Here is a 19,966-nt window from a genome sequence, read left to right as displayed (position 1 = left end):
ACATTACATAACCTTCCACTACTTCTTTTTCTCTTCTTAGATCCCACGTTTAAGTGCTGCACAGTACTTTTATCACAGCTGTCAGAATTTACAGTCTCTGTCTATCTTTCCGTTATAATATTTTAAGATACACTACGACTTATTTGAAGATGGACATCCACAAAACAGACTCTAAACTTAACCGCATACTTGCACGTGTACGAGACGAATGACTAATGTGGATGAGATTATTTAGTTTGTGAATTACTCTTAGACTTACAGCGATACTGCCAAGCAGCCCAGGCATTTCGAATCTACTTTTTACAAGTAGTTTTTTGGTACAATATTCCCTTTTACCGTAAAAATTGACTTTCATCGTTTTTGCCGTGTAGGCTTCATATATACTATATAACATATATACGATAAATAAACATATAGAAGCTAAAAAAAACTAAGAATAAATAATGTTATGTTTATTTAAAATATTCATATAGTAAAAAATGGAAATAACATTAAATATATTCAACATATAATAATAATAATTAATAGACAACAGATCGACGGATACATTAAACTTCATATATTCTTAACAATATTCGTAGAAGTTCTTTTTGTTCTTTAGAGAGCACTTTCCAAAAATCAGATTCCAGGTCAACTAAGCTACTAGTGTCTAAAGACTGACAAATGGTGACTAACGAACATAGAAGGTAGAATATTTCCGAAGTCATTCTACAGGCTAAAAAGAAAAAATATATGGCATTATTCATTCGTCCCAATTAGTTTACCTTCAAAAGGGTTGTGTCAATTTTACACTGTCAAAAATAATGGTTAAAACTATGAATACAATCAATTTATACAATACAGATGTTGATGATGAACTGCAAGAAGTTGAGTTCACATTAACTGAATAGTGAATTTTTTTATTTGTCTGTGTATTTTACAAACAATTAAATCTATTATATATATATATATATATATATATATATATATATATATATATATATATATATATATATATATATATATGTATATATATATATATATATATATATATATATATATATATATATAATGATAATGCAATATAATTATAATATAAGAATAATGCAATAATGCAATTCAGTGCCACATGAATGGCTTATAGATATATTAAAAATATATAAAGTCGATGATAACATAGTGACCTTTTTAAAACATATAATGTCAGATTTTAAGACCAAAATTCACCTCAAAATACCTGGTGAAAACAATATCGAAACTTAAAATATTGCAATCAACCGGGGCCTATTCCAAGGAGATTCGTTGAGCTCACTGTGGTTTTGTCTAGCGATGAACCCCTATCCCAGATACTGAACTCAACTGACACAGGTTTTAGCATCAAAAATAACACTACTGTTGTTGCAAAGCTTAATCATCTATTGTATATGGATGATTTAAAACTATTAGCTTCCACTCGAAGCCACCTGGATCAGATGCTAAAAACAGTAGAAAATTTCTTTAATGATATTAGTATGCACTTCGGTCTTGACAAGTGCCGTGTCTTAAATATAATCAAAGGAAAGGTTCAGCCCGGCGGATTCGATATGCAAAACGGCCAGAACATCGAGGCCATGGGTGAAAATGATATGTATAAATACCTCGAAATAAAGCAAGCGCGGAAGATTGACCATAAGCAAATGAAAACTGAGATAACTACTGAGTTTATACGAAAGGTAAAACAGCTGCTTCGTTCACACCTTAACAGTAAAAATTTGTTTAAGGCACTAAACACCTACGCATGTTCCGCGCTTAGCTACTCATTTGATATTGTTAAGTGGGCAAAAACGGATATAGAAAATCTTCAGCGAAAAGTACGAACACACCTCACAAAGGCACAAAAACACCATCCTCGAAGTGCAGTAGAAAGAACGACATTATCGCGGTATTTAGGAGGACGAGGACTTATGGATATAAGTGAGCAACTAGAAAAACAAATTACTAATTTAAGAACTTATTTTCAGGTGCAAGCTGAGACATCTACTCTACATCGCGCGATTTGTGCAGTAGATGATACAACACCGATCAAACTGAGGGAAACAGAAATGCGCATAAACCATCTTACTAAGGAAGAAAAAATGCGCACCTGGATGGGTAAACCTCTGCACGGGCGACATCCCAATGAGGTCAGTCAAGACCATGTCGACAATATAGCGTCGAACTATTGGCTGACATCAGGAAAGATGTTCCCTGAAACAGAAGGTTCACTACTGGCCAGCCAGGATCAGGTTATACCAACCAAAAATTACCTGAAATATATTGTCAAAGACCCTCAGGTCCAAAATGCCAAATACCGATATGGATGTCAAGCTCAAGAAACCATCCACTATCTTACCGGGGGCTGTCAGGCATTTGCTGCAACTGAATATAAGGAACGGCACGACTCAGTAGGAAAGATCATTCATCAAGAGATAGCTATCAAACTGGGACTTCTTCAACCAAACCATCTTCCATATTATCAATACGTTCCTGAGAGTATACTTGAGAATGACAACTACAAGCTCTACTGGGACCGCACTGTGCTCACAGACCAAACAGTGGCACATAATAGACCAGATCTCATATTAGTTAATAAACTAAAGAGACAAACATTAATTGATGTGGCGATACCCAACAACAATAATCTTCGTGTTAAACAGAACGAAAAAATTGCCAAGTACAGGGATCTGGCCAAATACGAAGACAGTGGAGAATGGAAAGTACCCAGACAATAAATATTATTCTCTCTACTACTGAAGTCATTCCAAAGAAACTCCTAGAAAACATAAAAAAGCTAGGTCTGAATGAACATCTCTACAAGACCATGCAGAAAGCTGTACTACTCTCAACGCCCAGATGTGTACGAAAATTTTTGGGAGATTCTCCAGCATACCAAGTCACCTAGGACTCGATAACACAGAAAGAGTCCCACCAGAGCTCAATCCTTTCGATACCGTAGGTATCTGGGATGAGTGAATTTTCCCCTTAGAGGGAGTGTGAGCCGTGTAGCTAAATCTGGATGCAATAAATGATAATGGCGCAATGATAATCGACGCGGTTCAACCCGGAAGACTGTTACGGCTGTCACTGTTTCTCCGTCTCCATTTCCCATTCTTCTCCAAATCGATTCTAATATTCTTTAGGACCATCAGTTTTCTGGTATCCTCTTTACATGTCTGAACCATGTTAACTGTCTTTTCTTAATCTCCTCGCCTATATAGCTTCATTTCATATCGTATTTGCTCATTTCTGCCCTTTATAGCTTTGATTTCCACAACTTCTTAAATAATCCATTTTTGTCACAGTTTGTTTTTATTAGATTTGGTAATATCCCAAACCTCCGAACCGTATATTATGTAGTATAACACTTTGTACAATACTTCTATAGATATGTTTTTTTTGTTTCTTTTTTGATCGATTTTTACCATAAAAAAGAGTTTAATGAGTTTAGATATTCACATTCTGTCATATTCATTTTTAGAAACGCCGCTTCATATTCTTCTTTTTCGATATTCAGATATTTACTATGAATGTCCATATTCTAAGGCTACGTTATTGTTTGATTAAAACTTTAATTCTTTTTTAACTGTATTTCAAGGTATTTTGTTGTTATTTTTATCAGGGCTATTTCATAATAAATCAATGAATTTATTTACAAAATTAAAAAACATTTAAATTAATGTCTTATTCTTTTTTGTTGCCAGTGATTTTATCCTATAAAAGACTAAATATATTCGTTTTCTCGTAGTTTAGGTTGTAATATAAAATTCTGTGGAAACATTTCTATCAAATTGGCTTAATGAGTGGTTTAAAAAATTATTTTTTGAATGTTTTTAGATATGGGCATATCATGGCTTGTAAACATGTGTTGAATATATCCAGTATTACTGAATTTTTCAGTAATGACAACAAAACTACTATTAACCATTTAAACTACGAGAAAACGAATATATTTAGTCTTTTAGGGGATAAAATGACTAGTTCTTAAAAAAGAATAAAACATTAATTTAAATATTTTTTAAATTCGTAAATAAATTCAATGTTTATTGATTAATTTTGAAAGGACCCCGATAAAAACAACAACAAAATACTTTGAAATACAGTAAAAAATAATTCAAGTTTTAATCAAACAATAACATAACCTTAAAATATGAACATTCATAGTAAATATATTAATACTTTGATATTTACCTCACAAATTCACGAATAACAAATAATACCAAACGCACAGAATGAATGCTCATAACCAAAAGCCTTATTTATTCTTCAAACAATTAAAAAAAAACAAAATGTTTGGAAAGGTTTTTAAATACCCTGCCTATTGTGACGTCAGAGCTTAGGTAGTCCATCACGGGAGTAGCCAGGGGGGTTTTGGGGGTTCAATAGTTCGAAAAGTTAAAATATTGACATTCATAAAATTAAAATAAAGATAGGCATGCGGCATAAATCATTCACCATCATAAACATCACGGTGCAACAGCCCTTAAAGGGTATCGACCTTCTCATGCTTTCTGCGCCATTCCGACCTGTACCTTGCTTACCTGTTGCACCTCCCAGTTGGCAACACCGATTTTCTCAGCATCCTGTGATACCCCGTCTATCCACCTTAACTTTTGCCTGCCTGGTCTTATTTCCACCGGTTGCACTGTTAAAATTTTGTTTTTATATTCGATTTAGGGGCTCGAGCTACATGTCCTGCCCACTGCAGACGGTTTGCTTGATTGCTGTAGTAATATGTTTTTCGCCAAACTTACGCTTGTAGGTATTCTGCAATTCAAAACTATATCTATGCCTCCATATTCCGTTTTCACAAACCGCTCCGAATATTTTGCGTAGTACCTTTCTTTCAAAAATCGATAGAGAGGGTTCACCTGTTTTGGTTCGGGTCCATGATTCCGATCCATGTGTGAGAACGGGAACTATCAGTGTTCTATGCAGTGTTATACAATTTTTTTGAGACAGACGTTTGTCTGATTCATTTATTACTTATACATATAATATGCTATAAGTTTTCAATTTCTACAAAACGAAATATGCGCTTTCGATTGAAATGTGTGGAAAGATTCCATTGGTTGTTATATTCTGAATATAAAAGTAGAGCATACTGTAGAATTTGCGGCGTAATGAGACCATTAGCAGGATGGCCATCTGATAACCGACTCTTTTTGCAAGTAAAATATAAAAATGCACTAGAAATATTTGAAACTCATGCAAAATCTGGATATCACAAACGAAGTATTACTGCGGAACTCGCAGTAACTCCCTAAAAGTAATATCTTCTAAGGCTTTTTCAGTCGACGGGCTTATGTTCTGCAAGACAGAGACAGTAGAAGGAAAACCGAAAGAAACTAATCCCTATTGTGAAAGGAATAATTTTTGCAGCAAAAAATGGTACCCCTTAAAGAGTTGGTACTGATTCGGGACGGATCCACCTTACACCAAATCTTTAGACCACTTTAGACTGAATGTAATTTTTGAGCATTGTTGCGGTACACAGTCGAATCTGTAAATAACGATACGTCTCAGAAGAATGTGGTGAAATTATTAAACATAATATCATCAAATTTTTTCAAGACCTATTTAGCCAGACAATTGATTTAATACGTAAAAACAATCTCCTACACTTCCTTTAAATTCATGACAATGATTTCCTAACCTTCCCAATGAAAACACTATTGGGTGACTATACAAAAAGGATTGAACAGGAACACACGCTTTACGCTAAGGTGCCCTTCATAGCGACTTTTTTTACACAAACAATACAGGCAACAGTTAAAGGTAAATGACATAAAAGGAAAGACAATGGGAAATACAACAACTAAAGTCCTACCATTTCGGATTCACACAACACTAAAAAAGACAGTTTAAATTTTCCGGTTAGTACGTTTGAAAAATTCCCATAAAATTGATGTAATAGTTGAATGTCGACTACCTAAATAGAGTATAGAAGCAACGTTCTGCGGCAGTAAGAGTTTTTGTTGGGAGATGGCTTGAAATAAAAATTTAATGGCTTCTTGATTATACCGACATTGAAACATCCAGTGGTTAAGGTCGTCATAATTGCCATTACATTCACATACATCAGTTTCGGAAAGTTTTATTTTATATAGGTAAGCATTTACTGTAGCATGTCGAAAAAGGCATCTAACGTACATAGTATAAATTTTCCGAGAGATGGGGCTTCTGTCATTTGGGGGAGTAGATGGAAGAGTTGGATATATACCTACTGCAATATGTATTTTAGCTACTGTTATTAAAGGATTGCCACTCAATTTCCCAATTAAGTCTAACATGTTTCTTCCTAGCTGAAACTATATCCCATTTGGGCAACTCGTTGTACTCTATACCCACTAAAGTAGCGGCTTTAGCCAAATGGTCTACTTTTTCATTGCCTGGAATATTAGAGTGACCTTTAAACCACACAAAGTTAACAATTCTTTTTAAAAAAGTTAAGATCCTTAGCTTTTCAAGCACATCTACAATTAGTCTGTTAGTATATATGTGTTTGGAGAAGTGTCTTAATGCGAGGAGGACAGACTGTGAGTCAGATAAAATTATATATCGTTCGAAATATAATGTGCTATTAATTATCCAATCCAACGCCTTGACATGGCTACCAATTCAGCTGTGAATATTGAGCAATCTGATTTTAATTTGTACTGAAAATAATCTTGAATAAAGAATGCTAAATTTTTGCGATTCTCACTGACGAGACAACTGACATTGCGCTTATGGATATGTTAAACAACATAAAGTTAAAATGTTTTTATAGTGTATTCCAACTGTTGACGTGACAGTCTTGTAAATCTCATAGTTACAGATCTGAAAAAGCATGGACTTAAATAATGTTCTCATGTGGTTGGTCAAGGTTAGGATGGGGCTGTTTATGTCCTCTGGCTTGTTATGTGAGCAGATGTACGAAATTGTGTTATGATCGTACAGTCTGTTGGTTTCTACTTTAGACATTCGGCTAAACATACTACAGTTCTGAAAGAAAAAATTCAGGATCTGTTACCGGCTAATCACAAGTAAACACAGTGGTTCACAAGCATGAAGCCGTAATAAGATTCGATGAAATTTATTGAGCGATGAGTCTCCGAAAACTCCAATCTAGCCACAATAAAGAAACATCTCAACAAGCTGTCTAAATGCTTAGCACACTTCGATCTTTGAATTTTGTTAAGTACCTAGTGATTCTTCAAAAAGTCATAAGCTATGCATTGTCACTATCAAAGCAACTGCAGGCTATTAAGACAGGCCTCATAATAGCATTCAGCCACGTGGATAATGTTATTATTGCTTTGCAAATTTTGAGAAATAAAGTTGACAAAGAGTAACTCCATCTCTATGTTTACTAGTAAGTAATTACTAGTAAGTAAAGGTGTTGCTTAAACAAAATGATGGTATTCTCCTTATGCCACGTATCATCGGAAGGCAGTTAAAGGCACTATCTGGTGTGTTACTGTCAAATTTTGCGACCGGTTGTAACACTGAAGAGGTATTTCGTATGTATTAGGCAGTGCTGCCTGAAACAAAATCCATCTGTCGTCAAAGCAGAACTTAAAGTGTGGAAAGCGCTATGACTCTCACCTCCCTTACTCCAAAATTAGCTTTAGAATGCTTAGATAAATACGTGCGACCATAAACTATATCCAAAAATTTACAGATTGTTGCAAACAATGGCTACCATACCTGTTTCCACTGATACCCCAGAAGACTTAACTGTTAGTTAAGACTCTTAAGCCTAAGAAGACATAAGAACTACTTGTGCAACACAACAAGTGAAACAGACTGAACAGCTTGGCTCTCATGAATATTCACTCTAGGATAAGAATTGGTGCGAATGAAGTAGTGGACATATTTAACAAGAAAAACAGAAAATTAATTGTGAATAAAAGTTACTTCTTTTTTTTCATGGGGAATTAAAGTCTAATAAAAAATGGGGGTTCATATTTAAGGTTTTAAAATTGTCCACAACCTAAGGGGGTGGGTGTGAGGATTGTGTTTGCGTTCAATATTGAAAACATGTTTTTCAGTTTTTTAATCCAGTCAGGAATTTCACAAAATATTCGACCATCCCACTTCTTTTGGCCCACCCAGTATATAACATTATTTTCTTAAATAGCCTATACTGTCCCACTGCTTGAAAATGGACTCTCCATTTCCTTTTTTATTAAAGAAAGCTCCCCAGGAGCTTTTTTCTACATGTTTAATATTTTTATAAACCCCCCGAGTGGCCTTGTGATGAAACTAACTTCTGCAATGAATTCCATTTAGATCTAGATGATAGTGACATCACCCACTGCGATTATACTGTAGCTGCTTATTGGGTTTCAGTAATGTTTAATTAGCAACATTTGATATTTTTCTAGAAATTGTAATTTTTATTTTGTTATTATTTAAGAGTGTTTTTAGTTCTAGGTTAAAGTCTAATCAGTCTATTCTAGTTGTAAGCAGTATTTTGTATAGTGTAAATAAATGACAGTATAAATAAATTGAACCTGGTGTTTAAAATTTCTTGTTGCAGAATTACTTATTACCTTTGAGACTTTCATCATTTGTATCTCCCCATGTGTACTTTTCCAAAATTCTTGTGAGATGTGGTGCTAATTTTTGAGGATTTGGTCGGAGAATTAATAATAAGAATATACTGTTTATTTCACACTTCAATAATATTTCACTTCTAAAACCATTAGGAACGCATTTCTCTAATAATTTGGATATTTCAAAGAAAGTTTCTAATGCTGCTAAATAATCACCTAAAAATAATTTTGATTAGATTGCATTATAAACAAATGGGTACAATACAATGTCCACTGAAACTGGCAATAAAATAATACTGAACTACTGAAATATACTTTATTGGTACTTTGTACCAAAAGGCCATTGCTCCAAATCTTTCAGCCAAGAGCCTAATCTTTTCCTCTTCTTTGTCAATTATTACAAACTTTGTCTGTGCGAAATAAAATTAATCCACATAGAATAGACTCTAACAATCTTATTCTTAATATTTATAACTGGAATATCACAATAAGAAAAAAAATGTTTTCTCCTTTCATTTTTTTTACCATATAGGTACTTATGTATTTCAAATCTTTGTATGCTGAAAATTACATATACCAATGCCTACCAAATATATTTACATCTTATTATAAAAAACCTCACCAGTTTTTATAAAATGTGAAGCCATAAGTTCTAAAGCATAAATTCTAGATCCACAGTGTTCAACACTTAGCTCAACAGCATCTTCTGCAAAGCTCTCAATATATTCTGGTTTATTAATTCTTTTTAAAAAATCAATTATTTCCAAATCTAAACAAAGGGGAAGTATGCAGTTTTTACTTAATCTACTTGCTGCATGAGCACAAGAACTCAATCCTGCCTAAAAATAAAACAAATAATTGATCTAATATCAAACAAACTTTTACACTTGTGTGTCTTACTTGTAAATATTCACCATACACTGTCTCACAGCATATTTCCCTGTCTATTTCTTCAGCTTTCATCAACTGTCTAGCAGAATGTATTAGGCAGGATGTTTCTCCAGTATTGTTTAATAATGAGCCTTCACACCTAGCAGCAGCAATCCAACATAGACCTGCATAAACAGGTAGTTCTAAAGATTCACACTGTTTAGCTAAACTACTGAAAGATTCACAGGCTTCTGCTACATTGGGTTTTTTAAGAAATCGTCTGAAATAAATGAATCATGTAATTGATATTTTTAGAATGGTATTACATTATTACTTTTTTAACTTATTAGATATGGTCATATACTTATCTAATAAATCATTATCAACATATTCTGAATCCATATTATATAATATTTTTAAAATAGTTAATTAGCGAGGTTTATTACATATGTTTTTGCCAATAATCACTTATGTTTATTTTTGTTTTGTATTAATTTATTGAGGTTATAAAATATGACGTTCAGAAATTCCCTGTTGCCAAATAGTTTTGCATTATTTTCATAACTATTTACAAAATGTATATTTTACATCAAAGAACAAACTAAAAAATGCATTAATCCCTGTTAAGAAAATCTTTAATATATTTTTTATGCGACTAGTAAACTGGATAGCTAATGTTTGGAAGTGAATGTTACACCTATTATAAAACATTTTGTAATATTTATAAGCTTGCCAATCTGTAAATAAAAAGAACTTTAGGTTTCGTGTGAAAAACCCGACAGAAGTGAAGCTTGTTAAGATTTGGATAAAAAATCAAATTATTATGTTACCTTTTTTTGTGTGAGAGTGGAAATCTTCTAAATATCGTGCCAGGTAAATCGTATCGTACCTGGCATGAGTTGGATTCAGAGTATAAGGAGTACATACGAACACAATTCCCTTTTGGGGGTTCCTGCCCCCGGATGCACCCATGGTACCCTGCCTACCAACTAAAACCACTCTCGGCTTAAGCGCGTGGCACGTTTTTCCAGAATGTTTTCTCGCACGCTCAGTCCCTCATCCTTTCTCTTTCCTTTTTCTCGCTGTTGCTTATATTACTTATGTTAACCCCTGTTGCCCCTATCTTTCTAAAATCTCTTAAAATTGATTTCCCATTTTCTATTACGGTCATAACTTGTGTGATCCTGAGATGCCTACTCTTGCTCATAGCTTCGCTCTTTCATCATTGAACTTACTGCATTCGAACACACAGTAATGTGCTGTGTCGTTTATTCCGCAGTTCACACAGTTATTATCTATTGTCTTACCTGTCCTCTCAAGGTATGCTCTAAATGACGCGTGTTCCGTAAAGAATTGCGTAAAGGAGTAGTTCGTGCTTTTATATTCGTACTCCAGCTATAACTTGTAGGGCTACCGTCGAGGTTATTCTCTAGGCCCATACGACCCTTAATACTTTTGTTTGTTCAGTACTTAATGCCACACCGGCGCCGCATATAGAATTGTGGAGTGTACCACTTCTATCAGAATCCTTCTGTTTCCCTTACCTGGGCCTCCTATATTTGGCATAATTATTATTACCAATGCTGTTGCTCTCTCTTCGGCCTTGTTTGGAGCATATTTGACGTGATCGCCAAATATCTGCTTACTGTCCAGAATCACTTCTAAATATTTAACCTTTTTGACCGGCATTATTCTTTCTCCTTCGAGGGCGAAGGAGATGTAAGATCTCTATCTGTAAGTCCTTTTACTATCAGAGCTTCCGTTTTTTGCGTAGCGGTATCAACTCTCTTCCAGCCACGTTTCCACCCTTTCTAGTGCAGTATTGGCTGTGTTTATTATAAGATAAGTGTGTTTTCATTGTGCTCTACCAGAACAACCAGGTCATCCGGTATATCATTGTACAGGGTGTTCCAGAGCAACGATCCTAGAACCGAGCCCTGTGACACCCCTGCCGATGTCTCCATATTATCTTCCCTCGCTATGTTAATCTGTCTACTTAAGAAGTATTCCTCCACCATGTTTTGTGGGCATGGAGATACTTATAATTTCTCCAGTATTCCAGTAATCACCGCCCAGCTCGCGCAGCTGAAGGGATTTTTATGCCCAGAAAGAAGGCCACCAACGACTTGCTACTACATGTCTTATTTAATTCCGTGATCCTACTGACTTCGTCTATTGCAGATTTCTCTTTCCTAAACTCATAGTGTTCAGACAAGCTTTCTTTCTCTATGAGTTCTTTCTCTAGTCTCGTTTTTATAAGTCTTTCGAAGATCTTGCCCATTGTGCTTGATAGGCAGATCGGTCTAAAAGCTCTTAGTTCCTCAAGTTATTTCCCGGGTTTGGGAATAAGTAAGAAGTTTGCGTTTTCCACGCTTCTGGGAATTTTTACTTTCTCAGGAGGTCATTCATGATTTTTTTTCACCCACGACCCATAGTGCTTTTTCATCTATGAGTATTTACAATTTCTTATCTCTGATCATCTGAACTCTGTCGGGTTCGAGTGCTCTCCCGGCATTTAGTGCTTTCCCCACCTCCATTAGCTCCTCTGTAGAGAAGTCTGTTGCCGGCGTTTCTATATACAACGGTGTGAATTATTTTATCTCTCTTATCTGTGCGAATATCTCCTCTGTCAGCTCTCTTCTGCGGCTTTCTTCGATTTTAAAGATATTACTTACTTTAAGATTTTTGGTAACTATCTTGTAAGCATCGTCCCATTTGTCATTCTCGAGGTTATCGCACATTTCTTTCTGGCACCTTTTCTTTACATTCTTTATTTCCTTTGTGAGTTTTTTCTTTAAAGTTATTAACCACTCTGACTCTTCCTCCACCGGATGGTTCTTTGTTATGTCTCTAGTGACTGTTTTTCTCAATTTAATGTATTCTCTTTTAATCCCCTCTATATTTTCTGTCCACCAGTATGGACGGCTGCTTATTCTTTTACCTTGTTGGCAACAGCTTCTGGCCACCTCTTTGATTTTTCTTATCCTTCTTCATAGTTGGGATATTGTTCCACTGCTCTGATTTCTTCCTTTAGTCTCTGCCTATCGATGTGTTTCGTTCTTCTACCATCGTTAGTTTTGGGTGAATACGAGTATTGTCCCCTTTCCCAAGCTTTTATTGAACTAAATATTATTTTCAAAAGTTTGACAATACTTATATACATTTTTAAGAGTATCGATTATACCTATACCTACGTTCCGACGTCATTTCGAAATCAAAGATTAATATAAAATTCAATAGTTTATACCTTTCCCCCATCTAATTTCCCCCACAAAGTAATACTCCTAGTAGAATCTACATATCTACATGTTACATCAATTCGTATAAGAACAAGTTTATCATGGAATGACATTAATATATCTGCTAAAAGTTATCAACTATCTATTCTTTGTCTTGGAAATAGACAACAAATATTACACTTTCACTCATCCTCGTTTGATTATACACATCCAACTTTTGCAAGGCTGTCGATGACGTATAATGACGTACTTTTGACATATGACTCAACAGCTGACGTTTGGACGTGATAATTATAATGTTATGTTTTGACTTTGACATGTTGTTTCAGAATTATTCAATTCAAATAGTATAGTTCCTGAGATGGGGGTTTTTAGGTACTGGTGGGGCTAGGGATTACCGTTTACAATAATTTTTTACTTTTCAGCTTTTAGTTGTAATTAGACTTCAGTAGGTAAAGTGTTCATTTGTTTTAGAGGAAAACTTTTATTTTTAAGATTATGATATCCACAATATTAAAGTCCCTGATTGTGGCAACAGTTTTTTTCGAAGGAAACTGCAATCAGTTGAAAAAAATTCAAGTAAGTACGTATAATTAAGATAATTAGTTTTGCTACAGTTAATATTAATTATCAACCCCAGACACACCACACATGTACAAAATTGGATTAAAAGTTTTGAGTAAAAATTCAGGATTTGATTTAAACTCAAATAAGAAAACCTCACATTATTATAACTCTTGTATTGTTGTATTAACACTTGAAAATGCGTTAAGCTCACTCTTTTACTTTTTTGTTAACAGTTCTCTGTAGTAGCTATTCATTGTGGATTTCATTTTTAGGAGTACCTTGTGTCTATGGGGAGTTTAGCCTCTATTCATTGGTTTAACATTAACATAATGCAATAATGTAAGATCAGGGGAAAATATGTAACCTAACCATCATTAATGAACTCTTCATGTCATTATCTGCCTTTACAAATAAATTTTAGTAATTTGATCAATTTTAATAGTTAAATGTCTTTTATGGCAAAATTGGTCTGTTTGTCAGAGAGACCACTGTTTTTTATTTATTAAAAATAAAATAACAGTAAATAAAACTTTTTCTTTGTAATTACTGTTACAGATGAGCCACCAATCTACTCAGCTTTCTGAAAATGCCATGAGGTATTTATCAAAACTATCAAATGTTAAATACACTAATGAAGTTCTAGATAACATTTTAATACCTCGTGTTGTTGGTACACCAGGGCATAAAAAAGTTTTTGAATATATAAACAAAGAACTTAAAAACCTGGATTGGACCATAGAGGTTGATGAATTTGAAGATGATACTCCAATGGGTCGTTTGACATTTAAAAACATTGTAGCCACATTGAATCCAAATGCTGATAGGTATTTAGTACTGTCTTGTCACTATGATAGCAAGTATTTTGAGGATATTGTATTTGTAGGTAAGTTTTTATTATTATTTTTTAATCTAGCAAATAAGTACTGAATGAGATTATTGAATTAATAAAGTATACAATGTAACTGCATAATCTAAAGTGTTATTTGAACAGCTATGTTAGGGACAAAACATACATACAAATTCAAGTACTAGGAGACAAATCACATTCAAGTATTCAATGAGGTGATGGGGAAAACATTATTTGTGGCATTAAATTATAACAATTATGACAATACTAAAGGAAGGCTCTAATAATGCTGTTATATATTGTTAAGCCTTGCAATTTAATTTAAGGTTTACTTTACATTTTGTGCAATATATCATCATCATCAATAGTCATTTTGAGTCCACCGCTGAACATAGACTCCTGTAAATAATTTCATTGCATCTATTGAACACCTTGAATCCATTTGTGCTGGATACGCTGAATGTTGTCTGACCACCTTGTTGGAGGACATACCCAATTGAATTGTGATAAGCATCATATGTAGGTCTTTATTCCAAATTTTTTTCTTTAACACACTAGTTTTTCTTCTAACTACTTGATTTTCGTTATATCAAACAACAATAATACTGTGCATACCAGATAACGAAAAACTCGGATAACGAAGAGATAAACGAAAAATTCAAAAGGTATGACGTATGTAATTAGTTTATTATATACAATTGAAGTATGTAAACCTGTATACAGAGTACATTTTTAAAATATATAGATGGGAAAACGTTTAGGTACTGGATCATCTTCATGTTTTTAAAAGTCTTTCGATTGTTGTGTCAACTTCTGGCCTCGTTTTGATGCTGCGATGTTGTGCCAACGCTGAAGATGAATCACATCGGTAAGGGTTGAGTCTTCCTGTTGCTCAATGTAGGCGAGGGCAACTTCAATCGCCTTCAATCCTTTGGAATGAGATATTTTCTCGATTATCTCATCTGTGACATCCTCAGTGACATTGTGTGGGTTGATAACTGTCAGCGATTTCATCATCAGTCAGTTCCATTTGCTGATCTTGCATAATCCACTTGTTGACATCTTCATCATTTATCGACAGTTCCGTTGGTAACTGATTAGCGAGGTCTACTATTTCAGCAATACAGTTATTGTTATCTTTTTCGTCACTTTTCGCTTCAATTTGAAAAAGCTTTCGGCATGACTTTTGCAAAGTTATTACTCTCACATCATCCCACGCTGAAGTTATCCAGTCATACACATCTTTAAAATTGATCTTTTTACGGATAGTTCCGTTTCACAACCTCTAAAACTCCTTGGTCTAGAAGTTGAATAAGAGATGTGACGTTTGACGGCAAGAAAACAGCTAATGTCACCGCTAACCAACGAACTTGCATCTGGATGAAATGGAACGTTGTCCAAAAGAAGAAGAGTTTTTTTTGGTAGCATTTTCTTGTTTAAGTAGGCCTTAACAACGCAAACGAACTCGTCAAAAAACCATTCTTTAAAAATTTGGTTATCCATCCATGCAGTAGGTTGATTACCTAGTTGGAATATTTTTAAAAGCCCTTGGATTCTTCGATTTTCCAATAAGTAGTCTTAATTTTCAGGATCCAGAAGAGTTGCTACACATGAAGAGAGTTACTCGTTCTTTGCTTTTTTTGTATCCAGGCGCGGTTTTTTCACTTTGAGCTGACAGTGTTTTGGTTGGAAGCATTCTGAAATTGAGACCCGTTTCGTCTTAATTGAAGATTTTGTCTGACGTGAGGTCATGCTCTAAAATAAGATTTCTCAATTTTAAATTAAACAGCTCAATTTCAGATTAATTGGAAAAGAAGTTTTTCACCTGAAATGTTCAGTTGTCGGATGCCATACCTCTTCTTCCATCTATCGAGCCAACCATTACTTGTAGTAAAATTTTCCTCGCTATCCTTAAACCGTTTTTGAAACTCAACAGCCTTAGCTTGAAGCATGGGGCCACTTATTGGATTTCCCAACCTTCGAAGATTAGAAAACCATAAAAATAACCCTTCAGAAGTCTGTTCGTATGTATTCTCCTTTCTTCATAGTTTTTTGCAACAAATTACTTCCATCACTCACACTTTTATTAACCCATTGTTCAATATCTTTTCGTTTACGTCTCCAATCTCTGGTCACTTCTCCAACACCTAGATCAACAGCAACCTTTACTGACTCACCTTTATCCAAGCGATTTATAGCACTTAATTTTGTTTCTAAAGAAACCACATCTCGTTTAGGTATGTCTTAAATTCATATTGCACTTTAAGTTACGTGTAAACCACACAAAGAGTGGACATTAATGAACTTGTATGAGCTTAAGCTTAGTGGCTAGAACAATAGCACTCGCTAGTGACACGCTTTCACTTATTTCTAGCTTAAGCTTCTTGCATCGTGGTGATGCACTTTATACCATTTGTCCAATTAGCTGGCGGGTGCCCTCTGTTTCGATATGCCTCTTATATTGGTTGCCCTTTTCAGCTCAGTAGATCTTTTCAGAGCAACCGCCAATAAGGTACAAATAGCTGCGATGATAGCCAACCTCTGATAGGAGAAGGAACTACAAGAAGAAGAATAGAATAGAATAGAATAAAAAAAGCTTTATTCTCAGGATTCACAAGTTACACACAAATATAAATTGTCAATAGAGAGAATGGTGTCAATTATAATTTGTAATGGTTGCTGTAACAACCTACACTTAACATAAAAGTAATATTAAAATATAAGGATAATAACAGTATCAATGCGGTAGGTCTTCTGGCCATACTCTCAATCTTCTTTCGGCAAGTGGTTGGGTGAATAAATTATTTATCAGTTCGTTGTTGCGATCGTGCGATTTTTATATTCTATTGAGTGATTCTTTATTATGTCCTTAAGTAATGGGATGTCCAGATCATTGTGAAGTGTTTGGTTAGATACATGCCATGGAGCTTTACTTATCATACGGAATATTTTGTATTGGAATGCTTGAAGTATCTTCGTATTTGAAGGTTTACTACAGCCCAATTCCATATTCCCAAACTGGTATGAGTATAGCTTTGTACAGAAGCAGTTTATTTTCAAGAGATAACTGAGACCTTTGTTAAATAGCCAGTTCATATTTTTTAGTTTAAGATCTAGTTGTTTCCGTTTAGTTTTAATGTGCGTTATCCGTATAAGTTTTTCATCCAGATTCAATCCCAAGTATTTGACAAATGGTTTTATAGGAATGGGAGTATTATTAATATAAACTTGTGGACATGTAGATTTTCTTGTTGTAAAAGTAATTTGTACCGATTTGCTAGCATTAACACTGATCTTCCATCGCTAAGCCAGTTGTGATGCTACATTAGGGTCGACATCCACTGCCAAGATTCCCGTGTCATCGGCAAAAGTAGCTAAGAAGGTATTATTGCTGGTTGGAATGTCTGCTGTATATCAGATACAGAAATGGGCCCAAAACGCTACCCTGAGGTACGCCAGATTGTATGATGTGGTAATTTGACTAGTTGTCTTCAATTTTGACTTGGAAGTAACGGTCAGTAAGATACAATTTTAGTATAAAGTATAGTTGGTCTGTTAGGTGTAATTTCAGTTTGTAGAGGAGACCTTCATGCCACACTCTATCAAATGCCTGTTGTATATCTAGAAACACTCCAGCGCAAAACTTTTTCTCTTCGAGAGTTGTTTTAATTATATTTACTAATCTGTGGCATTGTGTTCTTGTCTAAATCCGAATTGGTGTTGTGGTATAATTTCGTGTATGGGAACAACTTGCTCGATTTTATGTAATAGTAGCCTTTCTAATACATTCGACATTATTGGAAGTACGCTTATAGGGCGATATGAATTTGCTTGCGATGCGGGCTTACCAGGTTTTGGAATCATAGTAATTTGAGCAAATTTCCATTGGGTTGGAAACTATCGAAGACGTAGTATGTTGTTGTATATTATTGTTACACCACTGCTTTTCTCGGTAGTTTCTGAAGTAATTCTCCTGTTATCAAATCATAGCCGGGAGCTTTCTTAGGATTTAGCATTTTTATTTGTTGTCGAACCTCTCTTGGAGTAAATGTTGTCGGAGGAAGAGATAGTTAACACGGAGTTTCGAGATACATTTTTATATCATCATCTTCATCATTATTAGTATCTGGTGCTGTGAATGCAGTTGGAAGATGCACTGCGAATACTGTTGTTTTTTCTGCGTTTGTACGGGCCCAGGTCATATCTGTTTTTTTCTTCATGTAATGCTCTATTTAGTCTATGCCTTAAATAAATTTGATGATAATAATTAACATTTTTCGTGGTGAGTGTCGCCAATTTCGTTATTATGAAATTAAGATTTATTTATATAAACCATTGTTTCAAACCATTGTTCAAAGCATCAACCTAAATATTATTTTTTAGTTGGTCTATTAAATCGTTGCCTATTTACTTAATTCGAAATCAGCGTAAGTTCACCGAATAGACTTTAACTCAGAATATATTGTCTATATATCGGGCCAGCATTTCGTATCTAGTAATACAATTTATTGGCTTTCTTCACTGAATTGATGAATTGTCTGTTCCTTCCGGTTACATACCTTCTTCGTTTTTTCATATTTTTTATCTATTTCTAACATTTTTAAAAATATACGTAAATATATTCGAAAAAACGTTTGTGAGTAATCATTTTGGTTAAATTAATAACATCGTAATGATCGACTTCCGTTTTAACTTGCGGGTGTCCATCGCGGAAATAGAATACTTATTAAACAGTACATGATAATTTGCCTAACCTCATCCTATGAATATGTGTCAAAACCATTTTCATAACGAACGTAAATAATGTGGTTTTGCGATAATCACGTAAAATCTCTTATACATCTGTGTTAACTGTTATGTAAAGTCCATTAGAGCAAATAGTTGAGTTCAAAAGCTATTTATCTGTGAAATAACAATGTTTACCTCTTATGGGAATAATACAAAAACAGAAGATAATGTTTATTTCGGAATATTAGCTACCTCACATGTATTCAGTTTAACAATTTGAATGCAAATTATTAAACATCATTTGCATCATGCAAAGATTAAATGTCATTTTTACTTATAAACAGTATATAAACAATGTAAGATTGCTATTTCATTTTAAATACTAAAGAGGGAGACTGGCAAATTATATGGAAAAGTGACATAATTTTACTGAAAAAACAGAAAATCCTTTAAAATGAGTGTTTGTAAAGTTATTTTTCTTAATTTGTTGTTTAGTTATTGCAAAAATAGCTTCAAAAGTCGTTATTTTGAAAATTATTAACATTTCTAAAAATGCACAAAATACTTTAATTTCGCGTGGTGATAAGAACAATATACCATTTTTCAAAATAAAAACGTTGCACGTCACAATTTATATACAGTGACGTCACTTATATTTAAAATTTCCAGAGCGTCAACCTTGGAGTTCAAATTTTACTAACACAGCTAATAATACGAAACCCATACGGAACTGCTCGATCTTTCATAGGCGTCAATATGGTATAATATTCAGAAAAATGTAATTATCATTATATTGGAAATTTTAGAATTATATTGATTAAATAACCAAAAACATTTGTTATTATTAATAATATAAATTTTATGAAATAACTCTATAAGTCTAATATTCCACAAAATAATAATTTTAAATAAATTCTAAAGAAACTCTAAAATTTCAAATACCTCAGAATAGATGTGTCACACTTAACCGATATACTGCAGAGGAAGTGAAAACACCAGTCAACAAGGCAGCCAGAATCTTGGGATACCTGAGGGATATCATACAGAAGAACAAATATATGAGCGTAGAGAGCAAAATCCAAAAATATAAAGCCTGTACATAAGAGTTAAGAACAATAAGAGGAATCTCTCAGAGATAGAAAAGGAATGAGAATAAATTAAAAGAAACTATAGTCCTT

At 34.1% G+C, this 19,966-nt stretch overlaps 2 protein-coding genes across 4 annotated transcripts in view; one reads left to right on the top strand and one right to left on the bottom strand.

Moving 5' to 3' along the window:
- Positions 1-443: 443 nt before the first annotated feature.
- On the bottom strand, positions 444-10,342 carry Hap40 (Huntingtin-associated protein 40 kDa). 2 transcript variants are annotated; one of them, XM_072526706.1, is made up of 5 exons: positions 10,238-10,342; positions 9,438-9,687; positions 9,160-9,376; positions 8,535-8,753; positions 444-715 (listed from the first exon to the last, which is right to left on the bottom strand). In XM_072526706.1, the coding sequence occupies exons 1-5, from the start codon at positions 10,330-10,332 to the stop codon at positions 549-551; spliced, it is 948 nt and encodes a 315-aa protein (XP_072382807.1). In that variant the 5' UTR covers positions 10,333-10,342; the 3' UTR covers positions 444-548. The 2 variants fall into 2 exon arrangements, with proteins under 2 accessions (XP_072382807.1, XP_072382808.1); XM_072526707.1 differs by lacking the exon at positions 10,238-10,342 and adding an exon at positions 9,742-10,044.
- Positions 10,343-12,941: 2,599 nt separating this feature from the next.
- The window catches only part of LOC140437275 (glutaminyl-peptide cyclotransferase-like), a 58,902-nt gene continuing 51,877 nt past the window's right edge, over positions 12,942-19,966 (top strand). The window contains exons 1-2 of one of the 2 annotated variants that reach the window (XM_072526704.1): positions 12,942-13,225; positions 13,769-14,096. In XM_072526704.1, coding sequence (XP_072382805.1) covers positions 13,145-13,225; positions 13,769-14,096 — 409 coding nt within the window. In that variant the 5' untranslated portion in view covers positions 12,942-13,144. The remainder of the gene's footprint in view (positions 13,226-13,768; positions 14,097-19,966) is intronic. The other variant, XM_072526705.1, reaches the window with a different exon arrangement.

This window comes from Diabrotica undecimpunctata, chromosome 3 (assembly GCF_040954645.1).
Source record: "Diabrotica undecimpunctata isolate CICGRU chromosome 3, icDiaUnde3, whole genome shotgun sequence".
Classification (NCBI taxonomy): domain Eukaryota; kingdom Metazoa; phylum Arthropoda; class Insecta; order Coleoptera; family Chrysomelidae; genus Diabrotica; species Diabrotica undecimpunctata.
Note: the sequence above shows the minus strand (reverse complement) of the source record. Positions and strands in the feature narration are given on the sequence as shown.